Raw genomic sequence first — 23,888 nt, 5'->3', positions numbered from 1 at the left:
TCTGACAATGGTGGCCAACTTTCTTCTTCCTTTTTCTTCTAGTTTGTGCATCTTGATCTTGGGAAGATGCATTTAATTCACTGGAGTACTCTCTCATTAATTCATCTATTGCTCCCTTCCAATCTGATCTCTCCTCATGGTTGCCTCATCCACAACATCATCTGATAAATCCTTTGTTTTTGTATCTCTATTGACTCCTTTCTTCTTGGCCTTCCATTTATCCAGCTGGGCTTTGGTCTTCACATCTACTTTCAGCAGTTTTATTGTCTCTCACTTGACATTCATGCAATAAACTTAATGCATGCAGAGTGGATTCTGGTTCTTCATACTCACAAAAGCTGAACACTTGCAACTTTCTTGAAGCTCCTTGAACTTTCTTCCAGCTTAAAACCAAGCCACATGTCACAATAACTGCCTGATTAATATATCTGAAGCTTCGTCAGATACATTGCTGACAAAAACTGTGGTAATCAGACCCCTGCTTTCATCTCTTTCACACTTCCTCTGGACAACATGGTCCTTTCTTGGTCCAATGTGCTTTCCAATCAGAGGCTTAGAGGTTAGCACCAATGCCTGTTTGTCTTCTATTGGACAACGGTTCATGGTAACCCATACAAGATGCTGGAGGAACTCAGCAAGCCAGACAGCATCAATGGTTAAAGAGCACAGTCAACATTTCAGCCCGAGACCCTTAAGCAGGATTGGAGAAAAAAAGATGAAGGGTAGAGTTAAAAGGTCAGGGTGGGGAGGGGAGGGAGAAGCACAAGCTGATGGGTGAACTGGGAGGGGAAGGGGTGAAACAAAGAGCCAGGAAGTTGATTGTTGAAAGAGATTCAAGGCTGAAGAAAGGGGAATCTAATAGGAGAGGACAGAAGGCCATGTAAGAAAGGGGGGAGGAGTACCCAAGATAGTCAGGCAAGGAGATAAGGTGAAAGAGAGAAAAGGGGGATAGGGAATGGTAAGGGGGGTCTGCTACTAGGAGTTCGAGAAATTAATGTTCATACCATCCGGTTGGAGGCTACTCAGATGAAATATAAGGTGTTGTTCTCCAACCTGAGTGTGGCCTCATCGCGACAGTAGAGGAGGCCGCAGATAGCTATTTTGGAATGAGAGTGGAACGTGAAATTAAATGGATAGCCACTGGGAGATCCTGCTTTTGCTGTGGCCACCCATTTTAGCATCTCGGCCCGAAATGATGACTGCTTTTCATAGTTGCTGTCCGGCCTACTGAGTTACTCCAGCATTTTGTGTGTGTTGCTTACATTTCCAGCATCTGCAGATTTTCTCTTGTTTGTTAAGTAGTTCCTGGTGTTCAGCATGGAGATGGTTGTGGCATCATCCAGTACCTTTCATAATTCACTTTCATTTGGCTTCTTTGCAGGAAATGGTGGATGGTCTATCTAGTTGCAGTTATCTCAGCCACTCACACCCCCATAATGTTTTTACCACATACAAGCTCAATGGGGCTCAATAGTTGTTGTATTTCACTGTTAAAAATGTCATTCCCACAGGAGTTACCCTTTCTCCAGAACAAGTCCTCAGCTGGATATTTACAGGCTTCTGTTTAGTATGAAATGTCGTTCAAACTCATTTTGTGGAATGACTGAAACAGCCAAATCAGTGTCCAATTCCATTTTAATTATTTTGCCATTCACTTCAAAGGAAGACATCAGAGACTAAAATTTGTGTCTAACTTTGGGTTTGCATTAAGCAAGGCACGCACGTTATCATATGGTAGCATGATGACAAATGCAATTCACATAATTATACATAGAACGCATAATCAATTATTTTAAATGAACAAGGTTGCTTCATCAACAACATATTTACAATATTACTCAAATATTCCTGAAATATTAAATACTTAAGGTCCCTTCTTAGCTTACTCCAAGGAAATCAAATACAGCCTCACATTCACGCCCCGTAACTGAAACACTCATCCCAGACAACACCTTGAATTTCCTCTGCACCCTCTATAATGCAGTCGCTTCCTTCCTACAGTGCAGAGACCGGACGTGCACACTGTCCTGTAACTAGGACCTCATTAGTGTCTTATAAAATTATATCCGAAGTCTTAAGTTCTGTAACTCAGCTGCTGAAGGAAGTATCCCGTCTGCCTTCATCAGCCAGTGCTGCCACCTGCAGGGAACTTGGAGTAGTACACCAAGGTTCCTCTTTTCTCTGTACTCCCAAGGGCCTTACCATTCATTAAGGGAGGCACAGTAGCACAGCTGGTAGATTCACTGCCAATGAGCTGTGTTCAATCCTGACCTTGGATGCTGCCTGCGTGGAGTTTGGTCCCCTTTACCCAGCATCTTATACAGTCACTGGAGAACGAATTTGAGGACCAAGGGCAAGATTGCTGTATCAAAGGGAAATGAGAAATTGTTGTGTTCTGTGCTTTACTGAAATGTGGCTTTCTCAGAGTATGCCAGATACACTGGTCAGACCCGAAAAGTTCTCAATACACCGGGTGGATCAAATTGCTAATTCATAAAAGGCAAAATTGGAGGTGTGTGGTCCGCAATAAACTCTCTGTGGTGCTCCAATGTGGCAGTTTTATCATACTCTTGTTCCCCCAACCTTGAACACCTAACTGTCAAATGCCGACCATTCTATTCACCAAGAGTTCTCCCTCGTGTTCCTGACATATCACCATTGGCCAACTGTAATCAGGTACTTAAGATACTACATGATGCTGTCACTAAACAAGAAACTGTCCACCCCGATGCATTTCAAAACAGTCAGGGATTTGAAAAAAATCTCTCCCCAATTACCACAAGCATATAACCTGTAGCAACAGGGGTCCCCTCTAGATCACTGCTATACTAAGATAAGGAATGCCTACTGTTCCATGCCCAGACCATACTTTGGGAAATCTTATCACAGCCTGTTCTTGTACTACCTGCATGATGCACCATCAATAACTCACACTGAGACGTAGGCGAGATATCGGCTTTTATTGACTGGAAGAAGGAACCAGGAGTGAGTGTCTATCATACAAGGTCCTGGAGACTGAGGCCGATCTTCAGGCCGCAGGTCTCCTTTATACAGGGGCCTGTTGGGACACGCCCCTGCTGACTGCTCCTGTGGCTCCTCCCACAGTCAGCAGGGGCGTGTCCCAACAGGCACATAGTTCACCACACTGCATAAAGGTTGAGGCTAAAGGGCAAGGCTTCAGAGATTAGGACAATAAAGATGTGGTCACGGGAGGCAGAGGAGCAGCTATGGGATTGTTTCGAGTCAGCGGACTGATTCAAGAACTCATCTGTGAATAGGTATCTTATGAATAGGGAAATCAAGGGATATGGGGACAAGGCAGGAACCGGGTATTGATAGTAGATGATCAACCTTGATCTCAAAATGGCGGTGCAGGCTCAAAGGGCCGAATGGGCTACTTCTGCACCTATTGTCTATTGTCTATAATTTGAATAAGTACACCATAGTTGTCCTGAACTATTGAAAAACAGTCATAGGTGAGCGTTTCCCCACATAATCATTCAGTATTCCCCAGCCAGTTGCCCTGGATTAACCATGAGAGCCACAACCTGCTTGAGGGCCAGATCAGAGGCAATCAAGTTTGGTGACAAGGAAAGTTATGAGAGGTCCAGGGATGATCTCCAGAAAGCCATCTCACGGCTCAAGTGGCAATTCCAGATGAAACTTGCATCAATGAAGAACGCTCAACAGCTGTGGCAGGGCCTGAACCCTATCCGTTCTGGCAAAGTGAAAACATAGAAACATAGAAAACCTACAGCACAATACAGGCCCTTCAGCCCACAATGCTGTGCCGAACAGGTACTTACTTTTGAAATTATCTAGGGTTCCCATAGCCCTCTATTTTTCTGAGCTCCATGTACCTATCCAGGAGTCTCTTAAAAGACCCTTCTGTATCTGCCTCCACCGTTGTTGCCGGCAGCCCGTTCCACGTACTTACACTCTCTGCATAAAAATCTTACCCCTGATATCTTCTCTGTATCTACTTCCAAACACCTTTAAACTGTGCCCTCTCATGTTAGCCATTTCAGCCCTGGGCAAAAGCCTCTGACTATCCACATGATCAATGCGTCTCATGCTCCAGCGCTCCAAGGAGAACTCAACCTATTCTCATAAGGCATGCTCCCCAATCCAAGCAACATCCTTGTAAATCTCCTCTGCACCCTTTCTATAGTTCCCACATCCTTCCTGTAGTGAGGTGACCAGAACTGAGCACAGCGCTCCAAGGAGAAAAGGTCGAGTTCACTCAACCTATTCTCATAAGGCATGCTCCCCAATCCAAGCAACATCCTTGTAAATCTCCTCTGCACCCTTTCTATAGTTCCCACATCCTTCCTGTAGTGAGGTGACCAGAACTGAGCACAGTACTCCAAGGAGAAAAGGTCGAGTTCACTCAACCTATTCTCATAAGGCATGCTCCTCAATCCAAGCAACATCCTTGTAAATCTCCTCTGCACCCTTTCTATAGTTCCCACATCCTTCCTGTATTGAGGTGACCAGAACTGAACACAGTACTCCAAGTGGGGTCTGACCAAAGTCCTATACAGTTGTAACATTACCTCTCAGCTCTTAAACTCAATCCCACAGTTGATGAAGGCCAATGTACCATAAGCCTTCAAAACCACAAAGTCAACCTATGCAGCAACTTTGAGTGTCCTATGGACTCAGACCCCAATATCCTTCTGATCCTTGATGCTGCCAAGAATCTTACCATTAATATTATATTCTGCCTCTATATTTGACCTAACAAACTGAACCACCTCACACATATCTAGGTTGAACTCCATCTGCCACTTCTCAGCCCAGTTTTGCATCCTATCAATGTCCCGCTGTAACCTCTGACAGCCCTCCACACTATCCACAACACCTCCAACTTTTGTGTCACTAGCAAATTTACTAACCCATCCTTCCACTTCCTCATCTATGTCATTTATAAAAATCACAAAGAGAAGGTGTCCCAGATCAGATCCATGAAGCACACCACTGGTCACCGACCTACATGCAGAATATGACCTGTCTATAACTACTCTTTGCCTTCTGTGAGCAAGCCAATTCTGGATCCACAAAGCAAGGTCCCCTTGGACCCCATGCCTCCTTACTTTCTTAATAAGCCTTGCATGGAGTACCTTATCAAATGCCTTGCTGAAATCCATATACACCTAATCTACTGCTCTACCTTCATGAATGTGTTTAGTCACATCCTCAAAAAATTCAATCAGGCTCGTAAGGCATGAACTGCCTTTGACAAAAGCCATGCTGACTATTCCTAATCACATTATGCCTCTCAAAATGTTCATAAATCCTGCCTCTCAGGATCTTCTCCATCAACTTACCAACCACTGAAGTAAGACTCACTGGTCTATAATGACCTGGGCAATCTCTACTCCCTTTCTTTAAGAAGGGAACAACATCCGCAACCCGCCAATGTTGTGACATAGGTGACAACAGGACTTCACTTCCACATGAGCTCGACCATCAAAGCATGGAGGATCCATCATGAACTCCCAAAGCCGATGATCCTGTGGCTTCGGTCTCTGACACTGACATGAGAGCATTCTTCAGGAGGGTGAACCCACAGAAAGCATCTGGCTCATATGGGGTACCTTGCCGAGTGCTAAAGACCTGTGTTGATCAACAGGCTGGAATGTTCACCAACATCTTTAACCTCCCACTTTGGCTGTCTTTTAAAAGCCACCTGCTTTAAACAGGCTTCATTTATACGGGTGTCCAAGAAAAACGTGATAACCTACCTCAATGACTATCATTCAGTAGCGCTTACACCCATAGTGATGAAGTGTTTTTAAAGGTTGGTAATGAAACACATCTACTCCTGCATGAGCAGCAACTTGAATCTGCTCCCGTCTGCCTACTGTCACAACAGGTCCACAGCAGATGGCACTTCATTGTCTCTTCACTCAACCCTGGAACACCTGGGCAGCAAAAATGCATACATCAGGATGTTCTTTATTAACTACAGCTCGACATTCAATACCACCATCCCCTCAAAACTAATCAATAAGCTTCATGACCCTGGCCCTCAATACCTCCTTGTGCAATTGAATCCTCGATTTCCTCACTTGCAGACCCCAGTCAATTTAGATTGGTAAAAACATCTCCTCCACAATCTCCGTCAGCACAGGTGCAACACAAGGCAGTGTGCTTAGCCCCCTGCTGTATTCGCTTTACACTTATGACTGTGTGGCTAACCACAACTCTGATACCACATTCAAGCTTGCTGATGATACCACTGTCGTCGGCAACATCAAAGGTGGTGAAGAATCGGCTGATGTGAGGGAGACTGAAAATCTGGCTGAGTGGTGCCACAACTGCAACCTCTTACTCAATGTCAGCAAGACTAAGGAATTGAGTATTGACTTCAGGAGAAGGAAACCAGAGGTCTGTCTGTCAGTCCTTATCAGGGGGTCAGTGGTGGAGAGGGTCAGTAACTTTAAATTCCTCGGTGTTATCATTTCAGGGGACCTGGTATGAAAGCACCAATGCCCTTGAACAGAAAATCCTATGAAAAGTAGAGGATACAGCCCAGTCCATCACATGTAAAGCCCTCCCCACCACTGAGCACATCTACACAGAGCTTTATCGCAAGGAATCAGCATCGGTCATCAGGGACCCCCACCACTCAGGTCATGCTTTCTTCAGGCTGTTGCCATTAGGAAGAAGGTGCCTCAGGACCCACTCCACCATGTTCAGGAACAGTTATTACCCCTCAACCATTAGGCTCTTGAACCAGAGGGGATAACTTCACTCAACTTCACTTCGAACCTATGGACTCACTTTCAAAAACTCTTCATCTCATGTTCTCGATATTTATTGTTTACTTATTACTACTTTTACTTACTTTTTGTACTTGCATGTTAGTTGTTCACCCTGTTGGTAAGTGTTTCATTGATTCTACTATGGTTATAGGATTTATTGAGTATGCCAGTAAGAAAAGGAATCTCAGGGTTGGGTATGGTGACATATATGTACTTTGATAAGAGATTTACTTTAAACTTTGTTCACTATTAGAACAACCATGTTTAAGAAATGGAATAAAAGCAGAAAAGCATTCAACAAGCTGAGATGCATCAACCAGTAAAAGATTTAAATGTGTGAAGAGTGGGCTGGTTGCTTTACCAGCCTTTGAAATTTTCTCTACCCTCCTCCCCACTTTTCCAACACTTTGACCCTAACCCACACCTCCTTAAACTCTGATCTACCATTCTTTATTGCCCACCCAAAAACCCCAACGCTCTCCAGAGATCACAGTGGAAGCCCCAGTACCCTTACATCCCAGCCATACTTGATCACAAGTCTTCATGTTGCAAGATAGCCCTGTCACTGTAGAACTTACAGCCCCCAACTCTTAGGCTAGTTTGTCCAGGCTGCTGACTCTCTCTCCCCAACAATCTGCCAAATCTGAAAACATACAGTATCCCATGTGCACCAGCGGCAATGGGGAATCCATGACTGAAACAGTCAGCACACACAAAATGCTGGGGGAACACAACAGGCCAGGCAGCGTCTAGAGGGGGAAGCGCTGTCGATGTTTTGGGCCGAGACCCTTCGTCAGGACTAACCAACAGGAAAGATAGTAATCTATCTCGGCCCGAAACGTCGACAGCGCTTCCCCCTCTAGATGCTGCCTGGCCTGCTGTGTTCCACCAGCATTTTGTGTGTGTTGTTTGAATTTCCAGCATCTGCAGATTTCCTCGTGTTTGCTCTGAAACAGTCAGTACTGTTCTGCTACTCTAGTCTGCTGGAAATTTGGACTGTTAGGCTAGAGGAATGGAGAAAAGTAGCTGAGCAGAGGGCTTAATCTGAGTGGCAAGCAGTCAATGAGTTTCTCCCAAACATCTGTCCAACATTCTGAGGAGGTACAGGATATAAACTTACCATCACTTTAGATGATTATCTGTTATCCCAGATCTCTCCACTCTGCTGCTTTATCTATATTCATTACTCCAATAAAAATGCACCATTTTACACTCATGTTTATAGAAATCAATATGTTAATTAAATGTCCATTAATATTGGTATCTTATTACAAATTTATTTAATGTCAACCACACTTCACCATATTGCATACTGCAGGAAGCTTCTTTACACAATTAGTTCAGAAATAATTGTGCAGGAAGCAAAGAATGCCAAAACATTTCACAGTGATGATTATCAGATCAGAAGATTTAAGGGATGGAGATCCAGTGATGGGCATCGTCACCTCTGTTCTTTGTTGTCCACCCAGGTGCTGTTCTCCTGCCAGTCATTTCACACAGTGTGTCTGGAGACACTCCAAACGGATCAGGGTTGGCCAGGCAACTGATGACAACAGACTAATCATCATGGCTCAGAACAAACCAACTGGTAACGCTGGGATATTTTGTTTAAACTATTCTGCTAATTGACAACAAGGTGATGATAGGGTCAGCCCAAGGAAAGGATCTTTAGACTCCAGACATACCTCTAACAGCCTGGTACCCTTAACTAGGTCTCCCAGAGATTAACCCTTCTGGCCTGTAGAGACTAAAGAGGGTAGTAATTGAGTGCAGGATTATTTATCCATTCTCATTCCAACCATTCCCACAATGACATAGATACAAGAGAGCTTGCAGATGCTGAAAATCCTGGCCAACACACACAAAATACTTGAGGAACTCAGCATGAGGGGTCTGGTAAGGGGTCCTGATGAAGCATCTCATCATGAAACATTGGCCATTTATTTCCCTCCAGAGATGCTGCCTGACTTCCTAGATTCTTCTGGCATTTTCTTCTGTATTCCCAGTTTATAATGGCCATGTTTGGAGTTGTTGGATAAAATATCCTCCCAAAGCAGGTCAGAACTTGTTAACTCCCTTTAACATCAATGGCATCTGAAGACAGTTTTACGTGATGTATGAATGGGATAGCCACATTTTGCCATGGGGCTGCACCAGGTCTGAAGATAGAAAAGGCTCTGTCACAACATGCATATTTTTCTCTTGCAAGGCTGTGGTGCCGCAGAATGGTTCCAAGCTCTATCTGCTTCCTCGGTCCTTAAATCTCTATTTGGAACTCAGTGACATGTTCTGCTTCTCCTGTTGGAAAGTTCTCCGCAACATTTAGCTGCTCTCAGTGGGCAATAGAAGCTCAGATGTTACAACATCGAGGATCTGTAAACTGGGCATTCATATCCCACCCCAGCTAGGACTGGTTAAAGTTGAGCTCCATTTTGTAATTAACACAGGGCAGTAACCCAGCAAAACAAGCTAGGAATTAGATTAGGTAGCCCCTGGAGTTCCCAAGTAAAGTTCGATTGACATGAGAATAGACACAGGTAGAAGTGAAGCTTGCAATGCAGATTGACAGGAACACACTGAGAAAATACAGAAATGTTTATGCATATCTCTTATGTGTTAAGACTGAGTGCTGGAGCTCCCAGTTCTTGTTGAGAAAGTCCTCACAAGATCTCCAGTTATATCTTTACACACTCCCATCATAGATCATTCAGTAATTTTCCATAGATGTTTTACAACCAATGGATATAATCTTTTAAAGAAAATTAAAACTAACTTTGACATTTCCTTTGATGCTTTTATCGCAATGATGTTTGGAGATGGATGCCAGTTTTCCAAATACGCCTGGACAGTAGGAAACCTCAGAATATGGTCTACTCTTTCCAAACTGTGGTGCTGTTCCATAAAATGATATTAGCCTGGTGAGCAACTTCCCCAACAGGCTTCCACTAAAACACAACAAAGACCCACTCAGATAGACACCAGAAGAACTGAACACAGCATCATTGTGTTGATAACGTGAATAAAGGGGTGAAAACACACACATGGGGAACAGAAAGTAGCTGGCATTGATATTGCTGCCCGTTACACAACACATCTTGTTATCAGCTCAATTGTTTCATTAGGACTGAGCAAAAAAAAAGGCAATCAATGCCAATCCCTCAATTTTGAATTCCGCCAATCACCAGTTTCACCCCCAACCTGTCAAACCTTTATCTAATTACTGATTATCAACAATGATCCTGAAGAAACATTTTCCTGACGTGCACTGCGGGGTGTAAGTCTTCTGAGAAATAGAGACCCTGTGATTGATCTTCTTCCACAAGTTCTTATGTAGGCACAAATCAGAACAGCAATCATGACTCTGGCAAAATGTTCACAGGTACATTGGAGTTCCAGTGTGCAGAGAAAATTGGGATTCTGACCATCTCCTGAAAGGTGAGAGCAGTGAAGCACAATCAGTTACTACACTCAGTTACGGGCTAGAGATGACTTTGATCAATTTAGTTTAATTTCCCACATTAAAGCAGTGACCACACTTTGACAGGATTCCAGTGAATGGACTGAAGGCAATGTAAATTCATGTTTCCTTCTTTCAAGGTCAACATTGCCTTTAACTGTATGGATTTGCTTGTCATATATCATATTGTTTGTTTGTCACACGTCATACACACAATTCTCATATATAGTATATATCACATCCAATTAAATAGCTTGAGTGAACCCCGCGAAACGACTTATTCTCAAACTGTTTCTGCCCCTGACCTCTAGGCTATAGGCCATCCTTCAACTCTTCACTAGAGTCATAAACAACACCTAAGAAATGGTCTCACACCACTGAATGGTATCAAACATAATACTGGTTCAGTATGACAAGGGAGAAAAAGCCTTTTCGAGTTTCATCATGATACTGACCTTCCGTGTCTCACAGATCTCCATTCGTTCCAGGTAAAGATTCTGGTAACTTTGCCTCGCAGTTGCTGAAATCTGTGAATGAATACCGGAAGAAGCATGGAGCAAAACCATTAACCCTGAACCCAGTTATCAGTGAAAAGGCTACTAAATGGGCAAAACATCTGGTATCCTCCAGGACACTACAGCACAGCGACACATCGCATGGGGAGAATATCTGGTGTCAGCAGAGCACAGTCAGGCAGGAGGTGACAGGTATGATATTTCATTAACACCCTTTTTCCTGGTTGACCACAGGATACTACACAACAACTTCAATTTTTACGAAGTGCCTTAGACTATGTCTGGGAAAAGTAACTACATTGGTCATCATGGGAAGATGACCAAATAAAATTTGCCAAAGTAAGAAGAATTGTGCAGTGATGGCGCAGTGACATCAGCGCCGGACCGGAGTTCAAATCCAGTCGGGCTGCTCCCAGACACGCTTTCCATCCGTGCTGGGTTGAGTGTCGAGCTTGCAACTCGGCCTTGTAAAAAAGAAAACACTGTACTGTGAGAAGGACCTGGGAGACCACTCACAGAATCTTTCCTCCAAGACAACCACTTTGAAAAAAGTGGTCGCCAAGGCTCTGGCAGAGTCTGGCACACAAAATAATAAGCATTGAAACAGATGAACAAAAGCTTTGAGGGAACTTTTAGAAAATAACTTTGTAGAGGAATGAGAGGTGATAAAGGTTAAGAAGGATATTTCAGAACTTGGAGCTTAAACAACTAAAGTATGGTCACCTTAAGTGGTTAATATAAGGGAATTCTCAAAAAGCCAGAATTGGAGCTAAATCATAGTAAATCGTAGACCTGCAGGAAATTGCAGTATTCACGAATGGCGAGGAAGGGATTTGAAAATAAGTATGAGAAGTAATGCTAGGTTTGGACACGAGAAAGTAACTTTTCAGGTGACTGTCTGTTATCTGTCCTGAACGCCACAAGTCCAACAGAAACTCCTGCTACAGATTTTCTCTAAGATAAACTGCTAGAATGAAATTATATATTGTTGGCCACAACCCACCATGTCACACACGCCATCCACAATGCTCAGAACTCGGAACTCTCTGTCTAGTCCCAGTGTAAATATTCGGTTTATTTTCATGGACGATTACTGTACTAACCAGACTATCCAGTCCATCACTGCTCCACATAATTATCTGACTTCTCACGCTACTTCAGAGTGGGTGAAGGATAAACAACTCAAAATTGTCATTGTCAGAGCTGCCAATGCACAGAGTGTCTTAATTACAACAGGGGATTTGTAAGCAAACATGCTTTGGGATGGATCAGACTTAGTACAGCTTGCTGAAGACTGGGAATTACACATTCTGAGGCATTATATAGCTATAAAACAGAAAAGAAATAAGAAACCGAGTTGCTCTTATTGGGAATATTTCAGTGGCTATAGAAAAAAAGGGCATAGCATTAAGGAAGATAAAAATAGAATTGAAATGCATAAAGATAAAAGATAATAAAGATTTATCACCAACAGTGTTGATTAAGCTGATAATGTAGCTAGAGCCAACAAGGGAGGAGGACTCATTCGGCATCAAATTTCTGAATGATCCATGAACAGTACCACGTTCTTCCTTGTTTGTTACACTGTTTTTGTACTTCATAAATGTTATGCCTTTGCACTGTACTTCGGCCACAAAACAACACACTTCAGATCATGTATCAGTGATAATAAAACTGATTTTGATTCTGCTGCCTCCGTTAATGGGCGAAGGACCAAAGAAAAAACGCATAAAAATAACCTTTTAAACAGCAAAAATCATAATATTTAAGATGAAAGAAGGCAGGTGAGTAAATTAAGATTTTTAGGAGTTTGGAACAAAACTTGGGAAACTAAAATGGGCAAAATTTTAGTGAACGAAAATGGGAAATATTTAACAGATTCAACCTATTCAACAAAGTGCAGGAAAAGTATATTTTGTTAAGGTACAAATAAGGTTCCATGGCTGAATACATGATAATTTGAGGGCAAGGGAAGCAGCATATATTAGTATTTCGACTTGAAGGCTGCCTATGTCATACTGAGAAGGGACTAAGAAATCAGAGAAACAGGAATACAATGAGAGGCTATGAAATTGCATTATCAAGAAAAAGATAGAGTGGAATATTAATCATTAAAGAGAAAAAGAAATTTTAAAATGGGAATAGCACACTGAGGGATAAAGTTCAAAATTCAAAGTATAGTATAAATACAACTAAGACCCCAAATCTTTTCAGAAGCACTTTTTCTTTGGAAAAAGGTAGATAATGGATATTAGCTCCCATACTCTCCAGCCACCCACCGAGCAACTCCTAGCTAACCTGTGGCAGTCCCAAATTAGCCTCAAATAGAAACTACCAGTGCAGAAATCCCTTTCATATGAAATGGCTATTGTACACTTGTTGCTACATTTATGCTGAGCAAGACTGACAAACAAATTGTATTAATTAGTTTTTACTGAGTCATGTTGATAAAGGTACATGCTGGGCAACTTACAGCGTAGGAGCTACAAACCAGGCCTGCCGAAACGAAAACATGGGCATTTTAAAACCTGTGCCCATGCATTGGAGGCCCAACCGGTTCATCACATGATTGATCAAATACACTTCACCAGCTATTATTATGGACCTGATGGAGTAGAGCCCACAGGGGCCAAAATGGTAATTTGTGCATGGACTATATACATAAGCAAGGTCTTAAATGCAAACTTCTCATCTATATTCATGAAAGCCATTGTGGTTAGAAAATGCAGGGTGGGAGGAAGTGAAATTGTAGAACATGTAATCATTAGAAGTATAGGTAGTAGATTTCTTTCTTTGGAACCCCTATAGTGGTCAGGGGGAGGTGATTTCTGGAGCCCCACAAAGATTTCTAAATTTCTTCTTGCTACAAGTGGTTCCAGATGATTGAAGGGCAGAAAATGTGGTATTTCTATTCAAGGAGCAGTGGTAGAAAGCCAGGTAATTACAGATCTGAGAGTCTAATGCCAGTCTTAGGGAAATTATTGAAAACTCAGAAGGAGAAGATTAATTTACCTGGGAAAGGCAGGGATTAAACATATCAAGTTGTTGTTTATTGTCATGTGCAAACTACAATGAGGTACAGGTACTCTGAAGAGCTTGCTTGCAGCAGCATCATAGGCACGTAAATTCAGACCGCACAGAATATAAATTATACAAGGCAGTGAAGAAAAGACAGTAAAATAATAAATTAGTGCTAAAAAGCTCAATCAGAGACAAGTCCATGGTCACCCAAGAGATAGTCCATAGTGTTCCATTGCTGTGGTAGGATTATGGTTAAGCAAGTTCATACAAGAACCTGGTGGTGTGGGGCTTCAGGCTTCTGTACCTCCTGCCTGCTAGCAACGAAAAGAGACAGCATGGCTTTGTTAAGGGTGCAAACCTATCTAACCAATCTGATTTACTACTCTGAAGCTGTAACAAACTAATACAGTTGATGTAGTCCACGTGGACTTCCAAACAAAGTCCCATATGGAAAACTGGTCCAAAATGGGATTCAAGCAAAATGGCAAGTAGAATCTAAAGTTGCTTGGTTACAGGAAGCAGAAGGTGCAGTGCTGATTGGATACCTGTGACCATTGATGCACCACAGGGACTGGTGCTGGGTTCCATACTGTTTGCTGTATTTAAGTCAAGTCAAGTCACTTTTATTGTCATTTCGACCATAACTGCTGGTACGGTACTTAGTAAAAATGAGGCAACATTTTTCAGGACCATGGTGTTACATGACACAGTACAAAAACTAGACTGAACTACATAACAAAAAACAAAACAGAGAAAGCTACAGTAGACTATAGACCTACACAGGACTGCATAAAGTGCACAAAAACAGTGCAGGCATTATAATAAATAATAAACAGAACAATAGGGCAACGGTGTCAGTCCAGGCTTCGGGTATTGAGGAATCTGATAGCTTGGGGGAAGAAACTGTTACATAGTCTGGCCCAAATGCTTCAGAGCCTTTTCCCAGACGGCAGGAGGGAGGGAGATTGTATGAGGGGTGCATGGGGTCCTTCATAATGTTGTTTCCTTTGTGGATGTAAGTGTCCATGATGGCGGGAAGAGAGACTCCAATGATACTCTCAGCTGACCTCACTATCTGCTGCAGGGTCTTGCTGTGGTGAACTACATATACCCGTCTGGACATGCCCCCTGCTGACTGCTCCTGTGGCTCCTCCCACAGACCCCTGTATAAAGGCGATCAAGGCCTCAGCCCGGCCTCTCAGTCTCCAGGATGTAGTATGGTGGTCACTCACTGCTTGTTCCTTCTTCCAGTCAATAAAAGCCAATATCTCACCTTACATCTCAGAGTGAGTTACTGATGGTGCATCACTTGCAATCCGAGATGGTGCAATTTCCGAACCAGGCAGTGATGCAGCTGCTCAGGATGCTCTCGATACAACCCCAGTAGAATGTGATGAGGATGGGGGGGTGGTAATACACAAGTTCCATTTTTACAGGAACTCCTAGAATTTTGTCTGTGAGTCAAAAAGAAAATCAGTCAGCACGGTAACCATACCTCCGCAGTATTGTGATGAATGATGTCATACACACGCTAAGAGAGAACAAGTACTAAACATGGAGAGACAAAAACTAGTTCAGCCATTCATAGGATTGAACACATGTACGAATGTCAGACTTTGAAGCTTACTATCAGAGTTCACTCAAACATGTGTTTATCTGTACATCATGCATTGGTAAACTGGTGACAGCTTGCAAATTAACGATTTGGATATGGATGTAGAAAGTATAATGAACATGAAAATTAGTGGTGTTGTCCACAGGAAGGAGGAAACTGTAGACTACAGGATAATGTTCATCATGGCTAATGGCAGAGAAAATATACAAGAAGGAAATAAGAGCAAGACCTCCTAGTCCCTCAAGCCTGACCCACCACTCAACATGATCATGGCTGATCTAGTCCTGGCCTCAGCTCCTCTATGCCAACTCCCCACAGCCCTGAATACTCCGATCTTTCAAATATTTAACTACCTCTACTTGAAATACTTATGATGTAATCTCCACAACATAAGAGTTCCAAGAATTCCCCACCCACTGTGAAAAGAAGTACTATATTTCTGTTTTTAATGAGTTGCCACTTATCTGAGATTCCCACATGTGATAACGTCTCATGTTTCCATCCTGTCAAGGCTACTTAGAATCCTATGTTTCTAACAATACAGACCCAACCTGTTCAGTCTGTTTAGAAAGGATAAGCTCAAATTCATTCTCATCTAACTGTACCTATATACAACTAAACAAAATGTTTCTCTGGACCACTGTACACCCACAAAACATGTAACACACTCAGCACATAAAACATTACCCCAAATAAGTTTAATAGAATATAATTTGAAGTGCCTGCAGTGTGTAGTACAAGTAAACAGTGAACAGCTCACTGTCCTAGTGATGAGACGTTGGTGGTGCCAGGGTATTTATGAGACTCACCGCCTGTGGGAAGTAGCTGTTACCCAGTCTGGCAGTCCGAGTCCTGATGCTCCTGTACCTCCTTCCTGATCATAGTGGGTCTAAGAGATTATGGAATGTATGGTAGGAATTCTCAACAAGGCATTGGGCCCTTTGTATACAGCACTCCCTGTAAATGTCACAAATGGAGGTGAGGGGGTGGGGAGGACAATGGTGATCCTCTTGGCACTGAGCAAAACCGACCCGTCTTAGGCTTATTTCTCGTCAACTATCAGTGACTAAAATTATTACTTCCTGAACGCAAACCCAGGCAACTGACAATTTTCAGAAATTGTTTGCTTGAAGTACAAGTGTTTAATAGCCGCACAAGTGTACCTGACTAATGCTAGCTAGAAACTATTTGGCAAGTCTCCTTGTCCCAGCTAAGATGCATAAGTGACAAATAAATGAAGTGAATCCCGGCTATTTCCTCAACTAGTTTGTTTTTTTAAGAGTTGTTCCAAATAAGCGGCTGTCCCAATTAAGCAGAATTCACTGTATTTGTTTTTATTTGCAGTGTGTTTTCTTTGGTATATTGATTGTCAGTCTTCATTTTTCAAAAATTCTTTTGTATTTCTTTTTTCCTTGTAAACTCCTGCAAGGAAGTGAAAGCCAAAGTAGTACGTGGTAACATATACATATATCGATAATAAATTTTCTTTACACTTTGAAGGTACAGCTACAGATTTAGTGCTGGTAAATGAGTTCAGTATAGATGGTTAGCAAGGACATAGTGTTTCCGCGTTGTACAGCTATATATAATGGTGTATTATAAAAGCCTGAAATTCTTCGCCTACTTCCCCTTATCTGAAATGGATTTTACTTCTCTTTTGAGAGACCTAAATGTTTTCCTGTGATTCTGTTTTCAGGACAACAGGTTGCTGACTCGTGGTACAATGAAATTAAGAATTATGACTTCTGCTCTCCTGGATTTCAGAAGAATTGTGGTAATTCTCCTTCTCTGAAACCAACATAATCAGCTCTGGTACAACTGATGGGAGAAATGATGATCTGAATGGAAATGCTGTAATAATGGGGGCAGGTCATCAGTACAGGAGGTGCTGAGAAATTCAGAGTTACTTATAAAGTATGATGTGGGTGCATTTGGGTGAGGGTGGATCAAAGTGGGATGGTTTTGAAGGCATGCACGTTCTGTTATTTGACTGTGCATTATTTGGTTTCCCCATGTTTTTGCTGATACTTTGTTCCCAAAAATGACCAACTTCAAGCTGAATAGATGGAAGGGGAGAACGGTGGAGGGGCCAGATTGGGTCTAATTTCAGCACATCTGTATTGGTTAATAAAACATGGGGATGGAAAATACAAATTAAATTTTATGAATTACCCTCCTGTGGTTTCCACACAGGTCATTTCACACAGCTGGTTTGGAGAGAGTCCAAGGAGATGGGGGTTGGCCTGGCATCTGATGGTAAAAGTCTCACTATCGTGGTGGCTCAGTTTGACCCAGCGGGTAACATCACCAATCCGGGCTACTTTGCTAGAAATGTCCTGCCCACTGGGAGCAAGGTGCAGGAGGATGAGGGTCTGTCAGCCCCCCGAGAGAACGCAAGCAAACCTGACACATCGAAGACAGGCTCATTGGCACCTACGTCAGGTACAATTCAGTTCTCTTTTTCCTGTTGGGCAACTGAAAAAATTACTAATTTAATTTAAGGGAACTCCTCCTATAGTATCAAGGCATTCACTCCTATACCAGTCACACGTTCTTTCAACTAAAAAATGTTCCTTTTCTAATTATGTAAAGTAAAATCTTCAAAACAACTAATCTACACAAACATAGTTTAGGCCACTGTTACCATCAATATCAAAAAATCACCTGTCCAAAAGTTATGGAATTGGAGATGAGTGAGGGTTCCCTCAGCATATTCACTCAATTAGCACCTGAACAGTAAATACCCACACCATTCATAGTGTAGTCAGCCCTCCAACAACCTTATTCCGGAATCCCCCTGGATTTATGTCCTGAACACTACCATCAACACTAATGGAAAAACAATTAAAGGCATGCTGTAATATTTGTACAAATATATCAAAACTCTAATGATCCACTATTCTGAAATACCAAAGGTAGATCATCTGGCCCAAGAGGTGATGCTATCCAACACCCCTTCAACTCACTGGGCCCAGACACCAGGTTAACAAAACTATCGTGATGGAAACAATATAGAATAATCTAGAAAATGGGCTAATTTAACATCTTGGTTCTGAGTGCGCCGCATTATTGGAGTTTTACCAGTCAGTTGAGAACGATTCAGTCCAGCGATCTCCACTTCACTCAGGAAGCTGTTGCTGACTTTTACACACTATTGGAAACATTGTATATCACTGCCTTTCCATTATCGGCAGTCTGCATATGAAGTCCATTGCCCGTTAAAGTGCAAAATCTCAAGAGGTCAACTGAGCCCCATATGCATTGACCAGAGCAGTCTGACTTAAGTTCAAAGTAAATTTATTATCAAAGTACATCTGTGTCATCATATACAAACCCCATTTCCAGAAAAGTTGAGATATTTTCCAAAATGCAATAAATTTAGAATTTGATGGCTGCAACACACTCAACAAAAGTTGGGACAGAGTTAAGATAAGATTGAAAAGTGCTCAGAATATTCAAGTAACACCGGTTTGGAAGACTCAACATTAAACAGGCTAATTGGTAGCAGGTGAGGTATCATGACTGGGTATAAAAGTAGCGTCCATCAAAGGCTCAGTCTTTGCAAGCAAGGACGGGTCGTGGCTCACCCCTTTGTGCCAAAGTTCGTGAGAGAATTGTTAGTCAGTTCAAAAGGAACATTTCCCAACGCAAGATTGCAGAGAATTTAGGTCTTTCAACATCTACAGTACATAATATTGTGAAAAGATTTAGAGAATTCAGAGACATCTCAGTGCGTAAAGGTCGGAAACCACTGTTGAATCCGTGTGATCTTCAAGCCCTCAGGCGGCACTGCCTAAGAAACCGTCATGCTACTGTGACAACTATAGCCACCTGTGCTTGTGAGTACTTCAGAAAACCATTGTCACTTAACACAGTCCGTCGCTGCATCCAGAAATGCAACTTGAAACTGTATTATGCAAGGAGGAAGCCATACATCAACTCTATGCAGAAACACCGGCGAGTTCTCTGGGCCCGAGCTCATCTCAGATGGACCGAAAGACTGTGGATCCATGTGCTGTGGTCAGATGAGTCCACATTTCAGCTAGTTTTCAGAAAAAAATGGGTGTCAAGTTCTCCGTGCCAAAGATGAAAACGACCATCCTGATTGTTATCAACGAAAGGTGCAAAAGCCAGCATCTGTGATGGTATGGGGTGCATCAGTGGCCACGGCATGGGTGAGTTGCATGTATGTGAAGGTACCATTGACACTGAGGCATATATTAGGAAAATAGAGAGACATATGTTGTCATCAAGGTGACATCTCTTCCCGGGACGTCCATGCTTATTTCAGCAGGACAATGCCAGACCACATTCTGCACGGGCTACAACAGCATGGCTTTGTAGACACAGAGTGTGTGTGGCCTGCTGCCAGTCCAGATCTATCTCCTATTGAAAATGTGTGGCGCATCATGAAGAGGAGAATCAGACAATGGAGACCACGGACTGTTGAGCAGCTGAAGTCTTACATCAAGCAAGAATGGACAAAACTTCCAATTGCAAATCTACTACAATTAGTATCCTGTTCCAAAACGATTAAAAAGTGTTATTAAAAAGAAAGGTGATGTAACACAATGGTAAACATGCCTCTGTCCCAACTTTTGTTGAATGTGTTGCAGCCATCAAATTCTAATTTTGTGTATATTTACAAAATACAATTAAGTTGGTCAGTAAAACTATTGAAAATCTTTTCTTTGTACTTTTGTCAGTTAAATAAAGGTTCACGTGAATTAACATATTACAGATTTTTGTTTTTATTGCATTTTGGAAAATATCCCAACTTTTCTGGAAATGGGGTTTGTACAACCCTGAGGTTCATTTTCTTGTGGGCATACTCAATAAACCATAATAGAACCAATAAAATACCCCACCAAATGGGTATACAGCCAGTGTGCAAAAGAAGATAAACTGTGCAAATACAAAAAGAAAGAAATAATAATATTAATAATACATAAATAAGCAGTAAATATCAAGGGCACGAGATGAAGAGTCTTTGATAGTGAGTGCATAGGTTGTAGGCACATTTCAGTGAATTAAGTGGGGTTGTCTCCCTTGATTTAAGAACCTGATGGCTGAGGGGTAATAACTGTTCCTGAACCTGGTAGTGGGAGTCCTGAGGGTCTTGTGCCTTCTTCCTGATGGCAGCAGCGAGAAGAGAGCATGGCTTGTGTGGTGGGGGTTCCTGGTGATGGACGCTGTTTTTTCCTGCAACAACACTTGGTGTAGATGTTATCAATGATGGTGAGGGCTTTACTGGTGATGGACTGGGCCATATCCTCTACTTTTTTCTTTGTAGCATTTTCCATTCAAGGACATTGGTGTTTCCTGGAGAAGTGCTGGACTGTCTAACCTTGATTGGTTAAGTCTAGCCGGTACTGCAGGACGGACAGGACAGCCCCAAGGAAGCCCAATCATGTGCAGCCCTAGTGACGCTAAATCACGTGGCTGAGTGGTTGGGTCACCTGGCGGCACAGGATGGGCTGAAGCAGTCTTAAGGCTGGTCAGGTATGTGTAGCTATAGTGACATTGACGTCACATGGCTGGGTCACTTGGCGGTTGCCGTCGCCGGGTGTGAGGGCGGCTCCTGTCCAGACGTCACCGTATGCAATATGGTTTGTTGTGGTGCTTCCGATGGCTACAGGGCTGCTTCTGGCCCTGGGTTCAGAGAGGTAATTGGGGAGAGGTGTTTTCGGGCACGGGCACTTGCTCAAGGCTCCTGCCCAGCTGCGGTCCGCCCAGACTGCCTAAGGCTGGGCTTGGCCCGCTCCCCTTCCCACTGCGCCTGAATTTCCCGTCTCCGCCACCCTCTGTGCTGCGTGAAAGAGGAGGGAAAGTGGCAAGTCCTGCAGATTCCACCTGAAATCCAGAAGCGTTTCATGGGGAGAGAATGGGGTTTGAAGAGCACAGTGCCTCCAAGTCCCATCCTCACAGAAAACTGACAAAAATACAGCAGAAATCAAATAGCAGTCATAAGACACAGAAAAGGCTCTTCAGCACAACTCGTTTGTGCCAACCACGATGCCTACTTGAACTAGTTCCATTTGGCCCATATCCCTCTACACCTGTCCGAATGAGATACAGTATATTGTAATTCCACCGGCTCTACTACTTCCTCTAACAGTTCATTCTAGATACTCTCCTCCCTATCTACAGTTTAAATCTTTCCTCTCTCTCTTTAAATCTACGCCCCTAGCTTTGTTTGTTTTTAAGGCTGTACCTTCTTTTTTACTGTGATATGTGGCAAGATATCACCATTCTCGGAATTCCTGACCTTCTACTAACACCAGGGTACATACAAACAAAAAGTACTGATTTAGCATTTCACCCCTATCCTGTAGCTCCACATATAAATGGTCATATTGATCCTTAGGGGGTCTTATACTTTCCCTAGCTACTTTTTTGCTCAGAATCCTGTAGGATTCTCTTTCACCTTATCTTCCCAAGCTACCTCATGTCCTATATTTCCACTCCTGGCTTTCCAATTAAGTGTACTCCTACTTCATTTATGTTCCTCACTTGACTCCCACTATTTGCATTCCCCTTCCTGATATCTTCCTCTTCCATTTTCCTGCCCAGAGCCCCAATATACCTTGTGAACTGGGATTTCCCAATCCTGCCAACCTTGCCCTTCACTCTAACTGGAATATACTGACCCTGAGCTCTACCTTTCTTGCCTTTAAAGGCATCCCCTTGCCACACATCCCTAAGCAGCCTCACCCAATCAAACTTTGCAAGTTCCTGTCTAACACTGTCAAAATTAGCCCTGCCCTACTATTAGGATTTTAACTTGTGAACTAATATCATCTCTTCCATAACTACTTTAAAACAATTAGAATTATTGATACTAGTCCCTAAAGTGCTTCCCCCACTGACACTTCAGTGAGTTGCCCAGCCTCATTTCCCAATAGTTTGAGTGTTGCCCTGTCTCCCATGATTCTTTTTACACATTGCTTAAGAAAGCACTTAACAAATGCCATTCTATCTAGTCAATATTAGGAAAATTCAAGTCACCTTCTTTCGTTCCCTATTATTAGAATAATAATCTATTAGAAGAATAATCCTATTATTCTTAGTTGTCTGTGGATTCCCTACATGTTGGCTCCCCTAATTTCCAGTGATTAATGGGGGGGAGGTATCAATACCATCAGTGACCACATTTATTTCAGAATTCCACCTGTATAACCAAATAGCAACCACTAGATGATTTCCTAAAAGCAACCTCTTCTCTCTTACCCCACCTCCATCAGACCTGTAGCATCTGTATCTGGAACATTGAACTACCAGTCCTGCTATTTCCCCAATCATGTTTCTGTAACAGCTGTTATTTTCCAGTACCATGTCCTCCTCTATGCTATGACTACCATCTTTCAGCGTGACAGATTAGCCCATCAGATTTTCCTTGCTGCCTGTCCTGTCTACTGAACTTGCTTGCTCTAACTTGGGACCCACCCCCAACTAGACTAATCTGAACCCTTCCAAGTAGCACTGGCAAATCCTCCTGCCAGGATATTGCCCCCTTCTTTTCCTCATTAATTCAGGTGCAACCCATCCCCTCTTGTTTTGGTCACTTCTGCTCCAGAAGAGCTCACAATAGTCCAAGAACTCTCCGTCTTACATCAACTCCACAGCCTTGCATTCATGTACCCTATCCATTTCCTACCTCATCAGGATTTGGCACCAGAACACCCCAGTTTGTCTTGTTTTGCAGGATCTCATTCCATCTTCTACTTTTGTCATTAGTACCAATGTCTATAATGACCTTGGACTTTTTATTCCTGGTGACTTCTGCAACTGATAGAGACACCCTTGACCCTGGCATCTGAGGGACTATGAAGCATCTTTTCTAGATGTCAACAGTAGGGAAAGTTGAGCCTTGATGGAGCTGCCTGTATATAGGGCTTTAAACTAAATGTGAGGAATGGTAGGTTCAACTGCTTGGAAATGTAAGGATAAAGTAAAAAGGGAATGCAAGAGAGGTTATGGAAGTCTCCAGAATAAAAGAAAATATGTTTAGAGAGGGTTAAGATTTTAATTTCTGGTAACATGAAGACAAAGTAGAATACAGGACTGAAGATGTTATATTTGAATGAATGCAGTATATGAAATAAAGTAGATTTGTAGCACAGTTAAAAATTGTCAGGTATGACATTGAGGCATCACTATGTCATAGCTGAAAGAAGATCACAGTTTGGAGCTTAACATCCAAGGATACATATCATAACTAAGGGATAGACAGGGTGGGTAAAGTGGGTAGAGTGGCTCTTTTAGTAAAATGAAATTAAAACCTCAGAAAGAAGTGACATATGACGTAGGATCAAAAGATGTGAGATCCTTGTAGGTAAAGTTAAGAAACTGCAAGGATAAAAAGACCCTGATGGTAGTTACATACATGCTGTCAAACAGTAGCCAGGATGTGGGGTACAAATTACAATGGGAAATAGGAAAGAAATGGAGAAAGAGCAGTATTATAATGGTCATGGGAAAATTCAATATGCAGCTAGATTAAAAAATTC

At 42.5% G+C, this 23,888-nt stretch overlaps 1 protein-coding gene across 1 annotated transcript in view; it reads left to right on the top strand.

The window, feature by feature from the left end:
* Positions 1-23,888, top strand: part of LOC132407256 (uncharacterized) — a 149,608-nt gene that overhangs the window by 102,637 nt on the left and 23,083 nt on the right. The window contains exons 18-21 of the mRNA XM_059993517.1: positions 8,240-8,358; positions 10,716-10,934; positions 17,075-17,152; positions 17,572-17,820. Of these exons, the coding sequence (XP_059849500.1) occupies positions 8,240-8,358; positions 10,716-10,934; positions 17,075-17,152; positions 17,572-17,820 (665 nt within the window). The remainder of the gene's footprint in view (positions 1-8,239; positions 8,359-10,715; positions 10,935-17,074; positions 17,153-17,571; positions 17,821-23,888) is intronic.

The sequence above is a fragment of the Hypanus sabinus genome, chromosome 18 (assembly GCF_030144855.1).
Source record: "Hypanus sabinus isolate sHypSab1 chromosome 18, sHypSab1.hap1, whole genome shotgun sequence".
NCBI lineage: Eukaryota > Metazoa > Chordata > Chondrichthyes > Myliobatiformes > Dasyatidae > Hypanus > Hypanus sabinus.
Note: the sequence above shows the minus strand (reverse complement) of the source record. Positions and strands in the feature narration are given on the sequence as shown.